Source organism: Triticum urartu, chromosome 7 (genome assembly GCF_003073215.2).
Source record: "Triticum urartu cultivar G1812 chromosome 7, Tu2.1, whole genome shotgun sequence".
In the NCBI taxonomy this organism is placed as follows: domain Eukaryota; kingdom Viridiplantae; phylum Streptophyta; class Magnoliopsida; order Poales; family Poaceae; genus Triticum; species Triticum urartu.
In genome coordinates this window covers 7,500,075-7,513,107 of record NC_053028.1, presented here as the reverse complement: position 1 = coordinate 7,513,107, position 13,033 = coordinate 7,500,075, and the positions used below count along the sequence as shown (strand labels likewise).

Genomic DNA, 13,033 nt, shown 5'->3' with positions numbered 1-13,033 from the left:
TATAGGTAAAACCATATGAAAAAGCAAGTGTGGATGGTAGATAAGTCCATCTATCCATGGCTCCATGCTAACAATAACATGTACTCCACATAATACTATCTGATGTCCATGTTGAAAAATAAATACAAGAGGCTCCGCAATACTGAAAATAGATGGGGAAAATAAATGGTTCAAATACGAAATATAAGATAATGTCAACCTAATTTTTGTAGTACATACACACGAGCTCACATACCAGTCAAACGCTTCTTCTTTGCTATACCAAGGAAAACATTCCTGGATGAAATTAAGTTGGCGTTAGTTGTCCCTAGTGGTTAATGCAGTTTAGAGTTGTCCCTAGTGGTTAATGCAGTTTAGAGTTGACGAACAGATCACAAGTTCGATTCACGAAAGCGCACCTTTTTGTGGTTTAACAAAGAAAAAGAGAAGGCATCGCTAATCACCGCCACTGGCCTCAATAGCATGCTAAAGCCGCTAAAAATATCAAATATGGACAAAGTTTGTATGTTCTTGCAAGTTTTCATGCCAAAATATCATGTAGAGGAAGGTGTACAAACGAGTTTCAGATTTCAGTGCTAAAAGTGCTGAAAACTTCAAGCACTAAAATATTTTTCATGTGTAGAGCTCCTCGAATGGTTTTTTGGCATGAAAACTTGCAAGCACCTACAAAGTTTGATCATCTTTGATGTTGCACAGTTTCATATTTATTATTTATTACTCCCTCCGTTCCTAAATATAGGGTGTATAGTTTTTGGCACGGAAATTAAAGAACGCACGTGGAGGGAAAATTTCATAAGTTTTGGGCGAGATTTCACCTGACTAATTGACATGAGAAAATAGAGGAGCTTGCTTGATATGAGAAAATGTAATCAAATCCCTAAAAAAAATATCCAAACGAGTGGTGCAACGCAATACACCTTATATTTTGGGGGTTTTCTCAAAAAACTATACACCTTATATCAAGGAACGGAGGGAGTATTTATTTTACTGTTCATAGAGGGTACCTCGGCACCCGGGAGCTGAAAACCCACTCTCTTAAGGGATTGCATGTTTTGCCACCGCCTTTAGAAACAATGGGTCAATGACTTTTTAAGATTCAGTTGGCAACGTATTAGCATGTGTAGTGCATAAATCTATTGATGTTTTGTAATGCACAATAAGAAGCAAATATTGATCTTCCAAAATCCCTTCACCACTTCAAGATTCTCTTTCAAAGCAGACATCATTCGTTTCATGAACTTCCTATAGTCACCAGTGCACAGAAGCCGGGGAAATCACCCGCTAGTTGATTTTAAAAACGAAGATAACAAAAAATAATATATCTAGACTCTTTCATTTGAATCGTCGATTATCTGTGATTTTGTATATTTCGCACCATTCAATTGGTATAGCTAACAAGTTAAAAGTATCCCAATTGTAGTAATGCAATGGATGTAGTTGCCTTGATTTTTCCTGCATAATATTTTTCAAAGACAAGCTCTTTGAAATCTATCAAAATGACCAGGAAAAACAAGAAGCAACTAAGTAAATATTAAAACCCGAAAGCACATTATCTCCATCAAATGAAGCATCATTGCATCGGCATAACTAAATAACCGGCTTGTGAAGCATTCACATCTGATATGTCCATCTTCAATATGTGTTTTCATCCGGCTAAATAATTGCTATGGAAAGGACATCTTTCTCGGCTTTTTTGTGTAGCACTTATAACCTTCATGGTCATTTGGATATACGTAAGACGAATGCTTCAACAATTTGCGACCGAAAAAGGATGAAATCTCATGTGACTTCCATGACATTACACTCTGAAATGAGAAGAGCGCCTAAAATTAGATTATACAATGTCAATGTTGGCCCAGTCATTAACAATACTTATTCCAACTAAAACCCCTATAATCGTAATAGCTACAATCTTTACTATAGGTAAAACCATATGAAAAAGCAAGTGTGGATGGTAGATAAGTCCATCTATCCATGGCTCCATGCTAACAATAACATGTACTCCACATAATACTATCCGATGTCCATGTTGAAAAATAAATACAAGAGGCTCCGCAATACTGAAAATAGATGGGGAAAATAAATGGTTCAAATACGAAATATAAGATAATGTCAACCTAATTTTTGTAGTACATACACACGAGCTCACATACCAGTCAAACGCTTCTTCTTTGCTATACCAAGGAAAACATTCCTGGATGAAATTAAGTTGAACAATTTCCACGTTCTTCAATCTTTTGTGAAACAATCGACATGTTAGACACACACAACTGAGCAAACATATTTATAATAACCACGCTGAAGTAGACTTACTCATAATAAAACATGGGAGCTTTGCTACATCTCAGAACTATACGGCTGAAAAAAAATAGGCATTGGATGTTCAGTTACGTGTATGTATGTAATATGTAGTAATAAAAAAGAGAGAGAGAATCGCCAAAAATCAACTACACCGAGATTGTGTAACAAAAAAAAAACTTCTGGGCTAACTAAAGCGTCGTTCGTTCGTTCGTTCTGGAGATTCTTCTGGGCCAAAAATCAATTATACCACCGACCGCTGGAGATTCTTCTGGGCCGCTGGAGAGAATCCAGTCCTCGTTCGTTCCCCACCGACCTCTCTCATCAGACGCCAAAGCCTCGTTGGCCGCCGTCGCCGCCCTAATAATCAAGCCAGATCGATGATTTCCTCTCTATATTTGACCTGACCCTGTCCCCTACATCATACGCTCTCCCGCTTCGGATCCATGGAAAGCCATCCAGGGGCGACGGCGGACGCGGCCGGCCTGCTCACCGACGACCTCATTCTGGAGATCTTCGCCCGCCTCCCGGCCAGCTCCGTCCACCGTTTCAAGTGCGTCTCGGTGCTCTGGCGTGACCTCATCGCCGACCCCACCAACCGCAAGAAGCTGCCCCAGGAACTCGCTGGCTTCATCTACTTCACCACCGACGACAGCGGTCATCACCACCACTTCGCCAGCGTCTCCGGCGGGGCACCCCCGTTCGACCCTTGCCTCCCTTACCTGCAACCTGACAAGTACAAGGACATGACCCAGGTGGACGCCTGCAATGGCCTCCTTCTCTACCGCCACTACAACAGCAAGGATGATTCCCATTTGGTCGTGTGCAATCCCGCCACTGGGAGGTGCGTGGAGCTGCCCCCTCAACCTAAACCTCAACCGCCGGAGCTGGCAAAAAGGTATAGCTGTACCACAGGTCTGGTTTTCGACCCGGCGGTCTCGTCCCATTTCCACGTTCTTCATTTCGACCACGCCTATCTGGAAACTTACGTCACTGGAGTGAACATCTACTCCTCCCGGACAGGAGCATGGATTCACAGAAATAGTGGGATGACTAAGAAAGAAGTTACGCTGTTTTTCGGAAGTAGATGCGTCTTTGTTGGGGGCGTGCTCTACGTGATGGGAAACCTTAATTACATCGACGATTATGTGTTGCTGGGGGTAGACATGGAGGGGAAAGCGTGGAAGACCATCACTGTGCCGTACGGCCGTGGATTTGGTACGATTGGATCATCTCAGGGATGCTTACACTATGCTATAGCTTTCCCCGAAGATAACAAGCAAATCTCTAGGATAGAACTTTGGTGCCTCCAGGATTGTGATAGTAAAGAATTGGTCCTAAAGCATACTTCCAGATACAGTGAGCTTATGAGCATGACTGGGAAGAAGCACAGTGTGGTTGGGATTCATCCAGATTGTGACACAATTTTCCTGCTTTCACGTGGATGTGGTGATACCTTGGTAGCGTACGACATGCGACATAAGAAAGTTGGATGTATATTTAATCTTGAGAAAAATAGTACAAAACGATTTCTAGCTTATGTTCCTCTATTCTCAGAGTCACTAGCAGATGCATATGGGCAGTAGTTTTACCTTCAAACGATGCCGGTGCTTCCTCTGAGGATTGGATCTTCTGTCGGCTGAACTATTTGTCTGCGTACTTTGGAATGTACTTGAATCATGTTGCTCAATTTGTTGGTGCTTACACTCCTGCTTCCTTGATTTCCAGTTCAGAGCAATGACTGGTAAAACCTACAGATTAAACATAATGTCATTTTCAAAGAACATTGTTACCCTTGTTTTTTTTCTTAGCACTGCTGCACTGGCTGTTGTTCTTGATATGCATTAGTTCCATTGGGCTAAATTATACTATAATCAGCCTCTTTATCCATAGCAGTCAGTTATTATGGTTATCCTAAACCTTAGTGCATATTATCAACCTGATCATGTACTAGTTGACCATATTCATTCAGTATTTTGGTGGGGCCATGCGATTGAGCAAGTTCTTTTTTATTTATGTCTGCTGTAGCTAATGAATTCAGTAGAGCTTTGGGTCTGTTAACCCTGAGAAATTGAATTAATGTCAGAAATTGAAATAGAATTGCAAGCTTCAATGAAAGGTTTCCGTGCCGGGTGTATGCACGATTGGTCCATTTTTTGTTATCTCAGGTTATAAACGAAACATACATATTATATGACCTTGTGCTTTACGTATCAATATACGATTTTGGCTGGCGCCAGGACAGGGCATTTATTGTGCTAGAAATGTAGTGGCCATAACAAACATATGGGATTGTCTGTAGGTTTAGATGTGTAGTGTGCGCTCTTCTATCCAGATTGCGACACCATTTTCTTGGTTTCATATGGAGGTGATCCTTGGCAGCGTACGATATGCGACATCAGAAAGTTGGATGTATCCTTAATCTTGAGAAAAAACATTACAAAATGGAAACAATGTCTACCCTATGTTCCAATGTTCTCGGAGTCACACTAGCAGAAAACAGACCTTTCATCCAAAGCATTAGTCCCGGTCTGGTTTTGAACCGGCACTAATGTGACCATTAGTCCCGGAACCAGGACTATAGGCTCACCTTTAGTCCCGTTTTGTATCACCAACCGGGACTAAAGGGTGCTATGTGGGTGAAATGATGATACCACGCCAACTTTCAACCTTTTCAGAGTTCATTTGTAGTGCTTTTCAATTTCAGGGTCATTTAGCTAAAAAAATCAGTAAATGCATGGAAAATAGCAAATGTAGTCAGAAAAGGGTTGAAAATTGATGACGTGGCTTCGAATGGCGCATAATGAACGCACAAAAAGTCTGTAGTTGAAATAAGTTTTAAAAAATGAAATGCCTTTGTAAGAGACTGTTGGCGGAAACGACACCTATGGGATCGAGAGGATCACTTCTACAGTACCGTGGGGCGTGGGTATGCACAAAGAGTAGATCTATTCGATGAAGACGACATGTTTTTACCCAGGTTAAGGCCCCTCGGAAGCGTAAAACCCTAGTCCTGCTTCGTTGTATTGAGAGTGTTCGTATGTGTTCTCTAGTCCTGGCGCATGCAAGCTGGGCCAGAAAGTCCAAAGATCCAAAAGCCCCTCCTTTTGTCGCCATGGGCCTCCCTTTATACTTGTAAGTGCATCTAGTGCCACCCTTTGTTGGTTTTGGAGTATTGAAGACAAACTTGGTTGAGGGACTAATGTGTTTGTGAGTTTCACAGGAGAACACAGGTAGAAGTCCCTATTGATTCGGTTTACCCATCAAAGATGACCCCTAAAATATATGAAGATCTTGAAGACAATGATGGTTCATGAAGACATTCATCTTGAAGACAATGATACTTGAAGAAAATCCTTGAAGACAATTGTCGGTGTCAAAACTGGCGGATCTCGGGTAGGGGGTCCCGAACTGTGCGTCTAGGCGGATGGTAACAAGAGACAAGGGACACGATGTTTTTACCAAGGTTCGGGCCCTCTCGATGGAGGTAAAACCCTACTCCTGCTTGATTGATCTTGATGATATGAGTATTACAAGAGTTGATCTACCAGAGGATCAAAGAGGCTAAACCCTAGAAGCTAGCCTATGGTATGATTGTTGTTCTTGGTCCTACGGACTAAACCCTCCGGTTTATATAGACACTGGGGGGGGCTAGGGTTACACAGAGTCGGTTACAAGGAAGGAGATCTACATATCCGTATTGCCAAGCTTGCCTTCCACGCCAAGGAGAGTCCCATCCGGACACGGGACGAATTCTTCAATCTTGTATCTTCATAGTCCAGCAGTCCGGCCAAAGGTTATAATCCGGCTGTCCGGATACCCCCTAATCCAGGACACCCTTAGTAGCCCCCGAACCAGGCTTCAATGGCGAGGAGTCCGGCGCGCAGATTGTCTTCGGCACTACAAGGCAAGTTCTTCTTCAAACTCCGAGTACCTGTTAAATAGTGACCGGCTTCTCATAAATGTTGCGCCTCTCGGCTTCTGCGTCCAATAATGGCCACCTTCCACGTGTCAAGCGAATGTGAGGAGCTAGGGCGTTTTTATATTTACCACCCTAGCTATGTGAATGAATTGCTTATTTAAAGAGACGAGGATTCTCAGATCCAAACCACACCATCCTCCCTCAGTGAGTATTCATCGGAGCGCGCCCGCGAAAAATCCATTCCAACATGGCCGGCTAGCGCAGCTCCTCCCCTCGCTCCCGCAGCCCCAAGCCCGGAGATTGGGAGAGGTGTTCCGTCCTGCACAGTCAATTAGTGAAGCTACAGACCCAGGGATTTCTCCCCCAGCATATATGGTCCCGGTTCGAGCCGGGCTCGCCACCTATAATGGCGGGGAGCAAGCGGAGAGCTTTCCCAATCCCTCTAAGGGAGAGCGGGTATGCCTTGTCCCTTATTTATTAAGGGGACTCGGATTTCCAATCCATCCGTTTCTCCGAGGGCTCCTGGAGTTCTACGGCCTCCAGTTGCACAATCTCACCCCTGCCTCCATACTGCACATCGCTGGTTATGTAGCCCTTTGCGAACTGTTTCTGGGCTGCGAAGCTCATTTCGCACTGTGGAAGAAGTTGTTCTGCCTTGTGCCCCGTACACAGAGGGGATCAGTATATCAAGTGGGCGGAGCCGAAGTGTGGCGCATCGCCAGAACCGGATACCTATCCGGTACCCCGGAGAAGGCGTCCGAAGACTGGCCTTCAGAGTGGTTTTATATGGAGGACGTCCCTCTTCCGGATCCTATTCGGGTCGGCCTTCCCGAGTTTGATAATGCTCCTTTGAAGAAGCGCCTGAGCTGGCGACCACGGAGCCCTCGGGAGGAAGACGATAGAGATGTTCTTTACCTGATGGGCCGGATAAAGATATTGGCTCAATTAGGACTGACCATAACCGAGGTTATGTCAATACGCATTATGCGGGGGGTGTAGCCGCTCTAATATCGAGGCCACCCTATGTGGGATTTCAATGGGGAAGATGATGCCACCCGCTGCGGTCGTAAGGGGCCGGACTCTATTGCTGCCCTAGCAAAAATCTAGTCCGGCTTGTACAAGGGAGAGGAAGAGGAGTTCCTCCGCATCAAGCCACGGGATGGATTCTCCATGTACAACCCTCCGAGCTAGGTAAGCTGCCAATTTTCATATCCACCCCTTCCGCTTTTTTGCCGCAAATATTTTATCTCGTTATTTTATCGCAGGAAGTGCGTAAGGCTGTAAGGGAGATCAACAGCCCACCTCCACAACCCGAGGATCCTGAACGGTCCCTCGACCCCGGCCTTAAAGAGGATTCAGACACATTCGTGGAGCTGATTGACAGGGTATTCTACCAATTAAGCCGCAATGACGCCATGGTGGCCATTATAGCCGACTACCCCGGGCTACTCCCAGCCTCGCAGGTAAATGAGACCAAAGTCCCAACCTTTGAAAAGGATTTCCTTTTATGCACTTCACCTATCGTATACAAACGTTGTTTTATAGGGAAGGCCCTCGGGACGCCACGCCAAGACCGTGGCACGTCGCCAACAAGGGGCTCCGAGGCCGGACAGGCTAAAAAGGAAAGCGGTCCGGACAGAGAAGCCGGCACAGAGGTATGATGCAACACCTCACTCCGTGGTTGTCGTCTTAAAAACATAATAACACCCGTGTTTCCTAGAAGGAAGAACGCTCGACGGACTGTATCCGGAGAGGTTGCCGATCACGCTTCTACCAGTCGGGCTCCAGGGCCGGACACAGAAGCGGAAGCTAACACGAGGCACACGCCGGATGCTCCTTCTACAGAGGATGCGGATCAAATATCTGCTACAAATTCCAAAGTGGAGAGTGCCATGAATCACAGGCGTCGCCGAGCCGTACTCCGTGACGCTTGTTTTTCCCCAGAGGCGTTTGGTGCCTTCAACTCAGGAGATGCATATATCCGTGCAGCTCAAAATGGTCTAGCCAGTGCCACGGACCAGTATGTAAAGGATATACGGTTAAGAAAATTTGATGATTATACATAGCAGTAGCCCCTGAGACTTGAAACAGTTAGAATAACTGATTTAAGGATCATTTTTTGTGCAGGTTCTTACAGAGAAGAATACCCAATTGTCTCATGAGCTTGAAGAGTGCAAGGCCCAGCTACGGGCCGCAGTTGCCGCAGTGAAGGAGTCCGAGAAGGCCTCCTCTGGTAACACTTGTTTCAAACAACAAACACTTTGCTCACCATGCACATTACTTTTGCCTAAGCACATGCATACTTGCCATGAGTAATGTGGCAACAGGTGGCATGCCTGGACAGTCCTGATCTTGCTCATACTGACACATTTTCTATAGTTGCTTGCATTGTTGGCAACAGTTGCCTACTCACCTGACACACAATTGCTTGAAACAAAGATGCTAGTAAGAACATGAACCCAGTTGCTTGCATTTTTAACAACAATTGCCCACCAACCTAACATGATGTCCCCATGTTATTTTTTTGCTCGAAACATAAACGCTGGTCTTAATATTTTTTACTAGTTGCTTACATTTTAAACAACAATTGCCTACCATTGATGCATACTCTTGCTCAAAAAATCCTAAGAAATACATCTACCACATCTACTTTGCCTTCAAGAATTAGAAAACTATTCTGGTTTTTGCACTTTCTGTGTTTGTTGCCTACAATGTGCACCAGATTTGTTTGCCCTAAATATGTTGAACTTGTTTGCTCGTGCTTTGCAATACATTTGCCTACTCATCACAGATCTCGTTGCTTACTTTTTTATCCTCTTTCTCCTTCTCTACAAAAGAACAACAGAGCATAGAGAAGACTCATCTTGGACATATGGTAAGGGGAGGGGAGTGGCAGGGGGTTGGGGGTGGAGGTTGTGGGAGATCCACCATGAAGAAAGAATAGGGAGAAGGGTTAAAAACGCACCTCTATTCACAGAAAACAGTTGATATTTCGGTTGATCTTTTTTCGAAGCTCTAGTGTTTCAGATCCATGGCAATGTGTGGGCAGGAGGTTTCCTTGGGGTAGAAGAAGGGGAGATATGGGGGAGCGGGTGGAGAGAATGGTTCCTTGGGAGAGAAGGATGGGGCAGAGAGGAGGGGAAGCACGTGATTGCGAGGGAGGGGCAGGTTGGAGGAGAGATGGTGGCCACCAGTCTCGTCCTCCCATCGCGGCGTGGGATCGCACGCGCGTACACATTGGGGGGACCAGAAGTTTCCTTTTTTGTTGGGGGGACCAGAACTTTCCAAATCTGGCAGATTGCCAGGGATCCTTACCCAGCACTCAGTTGCTGCCTAGACGCGTCCTTTTCTTTTTAGCGTGGAGTCCTTAGGTTTTTTTTTTTGGATTAGAGTCCTTAGGGAGATTTGAGAGTACAACCAGAGGAAGAAAAGGAGATATGTCCGGAGTTTGTTTTTTGGGGGTAACTCAACTATACCAGGATTCTTTTATAAGTAGGAAAAAAGGGTCCGCTGGAGAGAGTCCAGTTCTCGTTCCCTAGCTGTTGTTCCCCACCGATCTCTCAGAAGCGAATCGTCGCCGACCTAATCCAAATGTAAGTAGTATCTTTTTCGACTAACCACCGAAAGATCCGCACCGACTACGTACTAGTATGTTCGACTTTTACCAGCCAGATGGATGATTTCCTCTCTCTATTTGTTTGCAGATCGACCCGACCTGACGTGACCTTGTCCCTGCATCATACACTCTATCGTTTCCGATCCATGGAGGAGGCGGAGATCTTCGAGACCAACACGAACTCGAGGCCGGAAAGTCATCCAGGGGCGACGGCAGAGGCAGCCAGCCTGCTCACCGATGATCTCATCCTGGATATCCTCTCCCGCCTCCCCGTCAGGTCCCTCCACCGCTTCAAGTGCGTCTCCGTGTCCTGGCGCGACCTCATCACTAACCCTGCCAACCGCAAGAAGCTGCCCCAGACCCTCGCTGGCTTCTTCTAAATGACCATCAACAACAGGATCGGCCACCACTTCGCCAGTGTCTCGGGCGACAGCGCAGCCCCGTTCAACCTTTCCATCCCTTACGTGCACCATAACAAATACGGCGGCATCACACAGTTGGACGCCTGCAATGGCCTCCTTCTCTACTGTGGCTTCAAGAAGAAGATGGCGAGTTGGGATGATTTCCGTTTTCTAGTGTGCAATCCCGCCACTGGGAGGTGGGTCGAGCTGCCCCCTCGGCCGCCTGTGCCCGCAAGCAGATATTGCTGTACCACAGGTCTTGCTTTTGATCCGGCAGTCTCATCCCATTTCTACGTTCTTCACTTTGAGCAGGCCGTTCCGGGAACTTACATCACAGGAGTGAACATCTACTCATCGCTGACAGGAGCCTGGAGTTTCAGTAGTGGTCGGATGGTTGAGAAAGTGGTGCCGCTCCACAGTAAATGTGTCTTTGTCGGCGGTATGATGTATTTGATTGGCAACCTGATGGACTTCAACAACAAATACGTGCTGATGGCGGTGGACATGGAGGGGAAAGTGTGGGAGACTATCCCTGTGCCATATGGCCAAATATCTGCCACGATTGGAGTGTCGCAGGGGTGCTTACACTATGTTGTAGCTTCAACGGTTTCAGTCAATGATAGTAATGAAATCCTAGGTTCTGGGATAACACTTTGGTGCCTCAAGGATTGTGACAGTAAAGAATTGGTTTTCAAGCGTTCTGCCAACATCAATGAGCTTATGGGCATGATTGGGGAGAAGTACAGGGTGGCTGAGATGCATCCAGATTGTGACATTGTTTTCTTAATGTCATCTGGAGGTGATAGCTTGGTAGCATATGATATGCAACATCAGAAAGTTCATTTTATCCTTAATCTTGAGAAAGGCATTACAAAAACGAAACGGTTTCTACCCTATGTTCCTCTCTTCTCAGAGTCATTACCAGATGCAGATGGGCAGTAGCGTTACCTTCAAAATTGAGGCGCAAAATTTGCTTCAGCCTTGCAATCCACTTCCCCATTTCCCTTTGCGTGGGAGGCGCAAAATTCAGTCACAGACTTCAGCAACCGGGCCCATGGTAATTTCGTTATTGGGAGAGCCTAGCTGCATAGGGGACAAGATAATCTCAATCCACTTTCTTCACCACAGACCAGACCGGTATGTCGTCACCGCCGGTGAACAGGGCTGCGTCCGACCGCTGGCGACGTCACCGCTAGCGATGCGTCCATGTGTTTGGTGCGTATGTGTGTGTTTTTCTTGCTGGAGACATGGACTTGTTGGTTGAAAATGGTCCATCACAATCCGTCCAGAGCTCATGACCACGTCGCCCTCGGTAGCAGCTGACGTTCCACCAATGCACTTCTTCTCGACCACAAGAAGATTTTGCCTGCCCCCTGGAACCAAATCGGGTTCACCCTCTTTGGGTGAAACGCGAAAGGGCCTGCAGAGTCATGCATAAGAAATGCCCCATTTTTCCGTCCTGAAGTTTCATGAGTTTCATACTTTTCCCTGGTCAGTTGCGGGAAAAGCACCCGAATAGGATGTTAAACCGCCCATTCCGTTTGCGTGGCCTAGGCCAGGCCAAGGTAATTTACTCACAGATGGAGCACAAGAAAACATCAATTTTCACAGTAGCATTATTATGTACTGATGTTAGTGAGGGCTGAGGCAGCATTTGATGTCTTGGTTTATAGTGGTGTTCTTTACAGCAGCCAACTCTACCAACTAAGGCTATTTTTTTTTCTTTTGGGGAAGAATCAAGGCTGTTTCACACACATCAGCACAAAGAAATTCAACCGTAGTCGTTTTCCGATGGATATGATTATTTATTTGGGGCAATTAAGGTATAGGTGAATTGCATTTCTGATAAGGCTCCTCTTTTGTTTAGTAGTCACTCACTGATAGGATCACCTCAGCTCACCACCTCCTTGAATGGACCATTTGGGGAATTAATATGCTACCTAAAGTTAACTGATGCGTCATTCCTTGTCCGTTAGCAGCTTGTCAGCTGTAAAAGGCATATTTTCCTAATCAAGGAGGATAAGAAACTGTGAGCACATGTTCTCGAACATTCACCCAAATGCGTGTAACTTTTGCCCATGTTACTTGCACCTTTTTGGAACAGAACAAGGGTAGTTGTGAAAATGATCGGTGTACATTCTGATCCTTACTCTATGTCAGCAACAATGTGTTTGACAAAAATGCCTCCTATATTGTCTCTCTTAATGCAGCATTCTGATCCTTTAAGCAAGTTCTTTTTATGTGTGGTTGTTGAAGCTAATGAATTCAGTAGAGCTTTGGATCTGTTAATTACAGAGAAATTGCATCAATGCCAATGAAATAGAATTGGAGTACATACTTTTGTACAAATACGCCAGAGTTTTACTGACAGTGGTAATGACAATTTTATATATATTCAGCTTCATACATGATATTAGTTTGTGAACCCGACTGAATGGCCACCAAAAAGGATATCTCTTCGTGTGGTTGATTGCTTTGGCTGTGTTGCTCGCTACCCTGTTTGAGTCGGCTCAATCAGTTTTGTTTCTGTGTATGTCTGTGATGTGGTGATTCCCGATTCTTGAATGTTCTTTTTAGGACTCTGGAATGGAATGCCATTTTATTTGAGGAAAACCTCCGAGCTGCTCCAGAACTGATGATGTATTTATTTTAAAATTGGCATGGAATGAGTCAGACGCATGTAGCAGTTTTATATTCATAAAGAGCCAGCCACCCATTTGTCAGTCTAAACATTTGCCGCAATGAGCAGAGGGTTGAATCCCAACTAATATCACAAATAATCTTGGTCTAGTGATT

At 45.3% G+C, this 13,033-nt stretch overlaps 1 protein-coding gene and 1 pseudogene across 1 annotated transcript; both read left to right on the top strand.

Annotated features, from left to right (window-relative positions):
• Positions 1-2,744: 2,744 nt before the first annotated feature.
• On the top strand, positions 2,745-3,884 carry LOC125522537 (putative F-box protein At1g47730). Its single transcript, XM_048687586.1, has one exon. It carries the CDS (start codon positions 2,745-2,747, stop codon positions 3,882-3,884), a length of 1,140 nt encoding a protein of 379 aa, XP_048543543.1.
• A 6,098-nt stretch (positions 3,885-9,982) lies between these two features.
• Positions 9,983-11,179, top strand: LOC125525450 (annotated as a pseudogene).
• Positions 11,180-13,033: the final 1,854 nt, after the last annotated feature.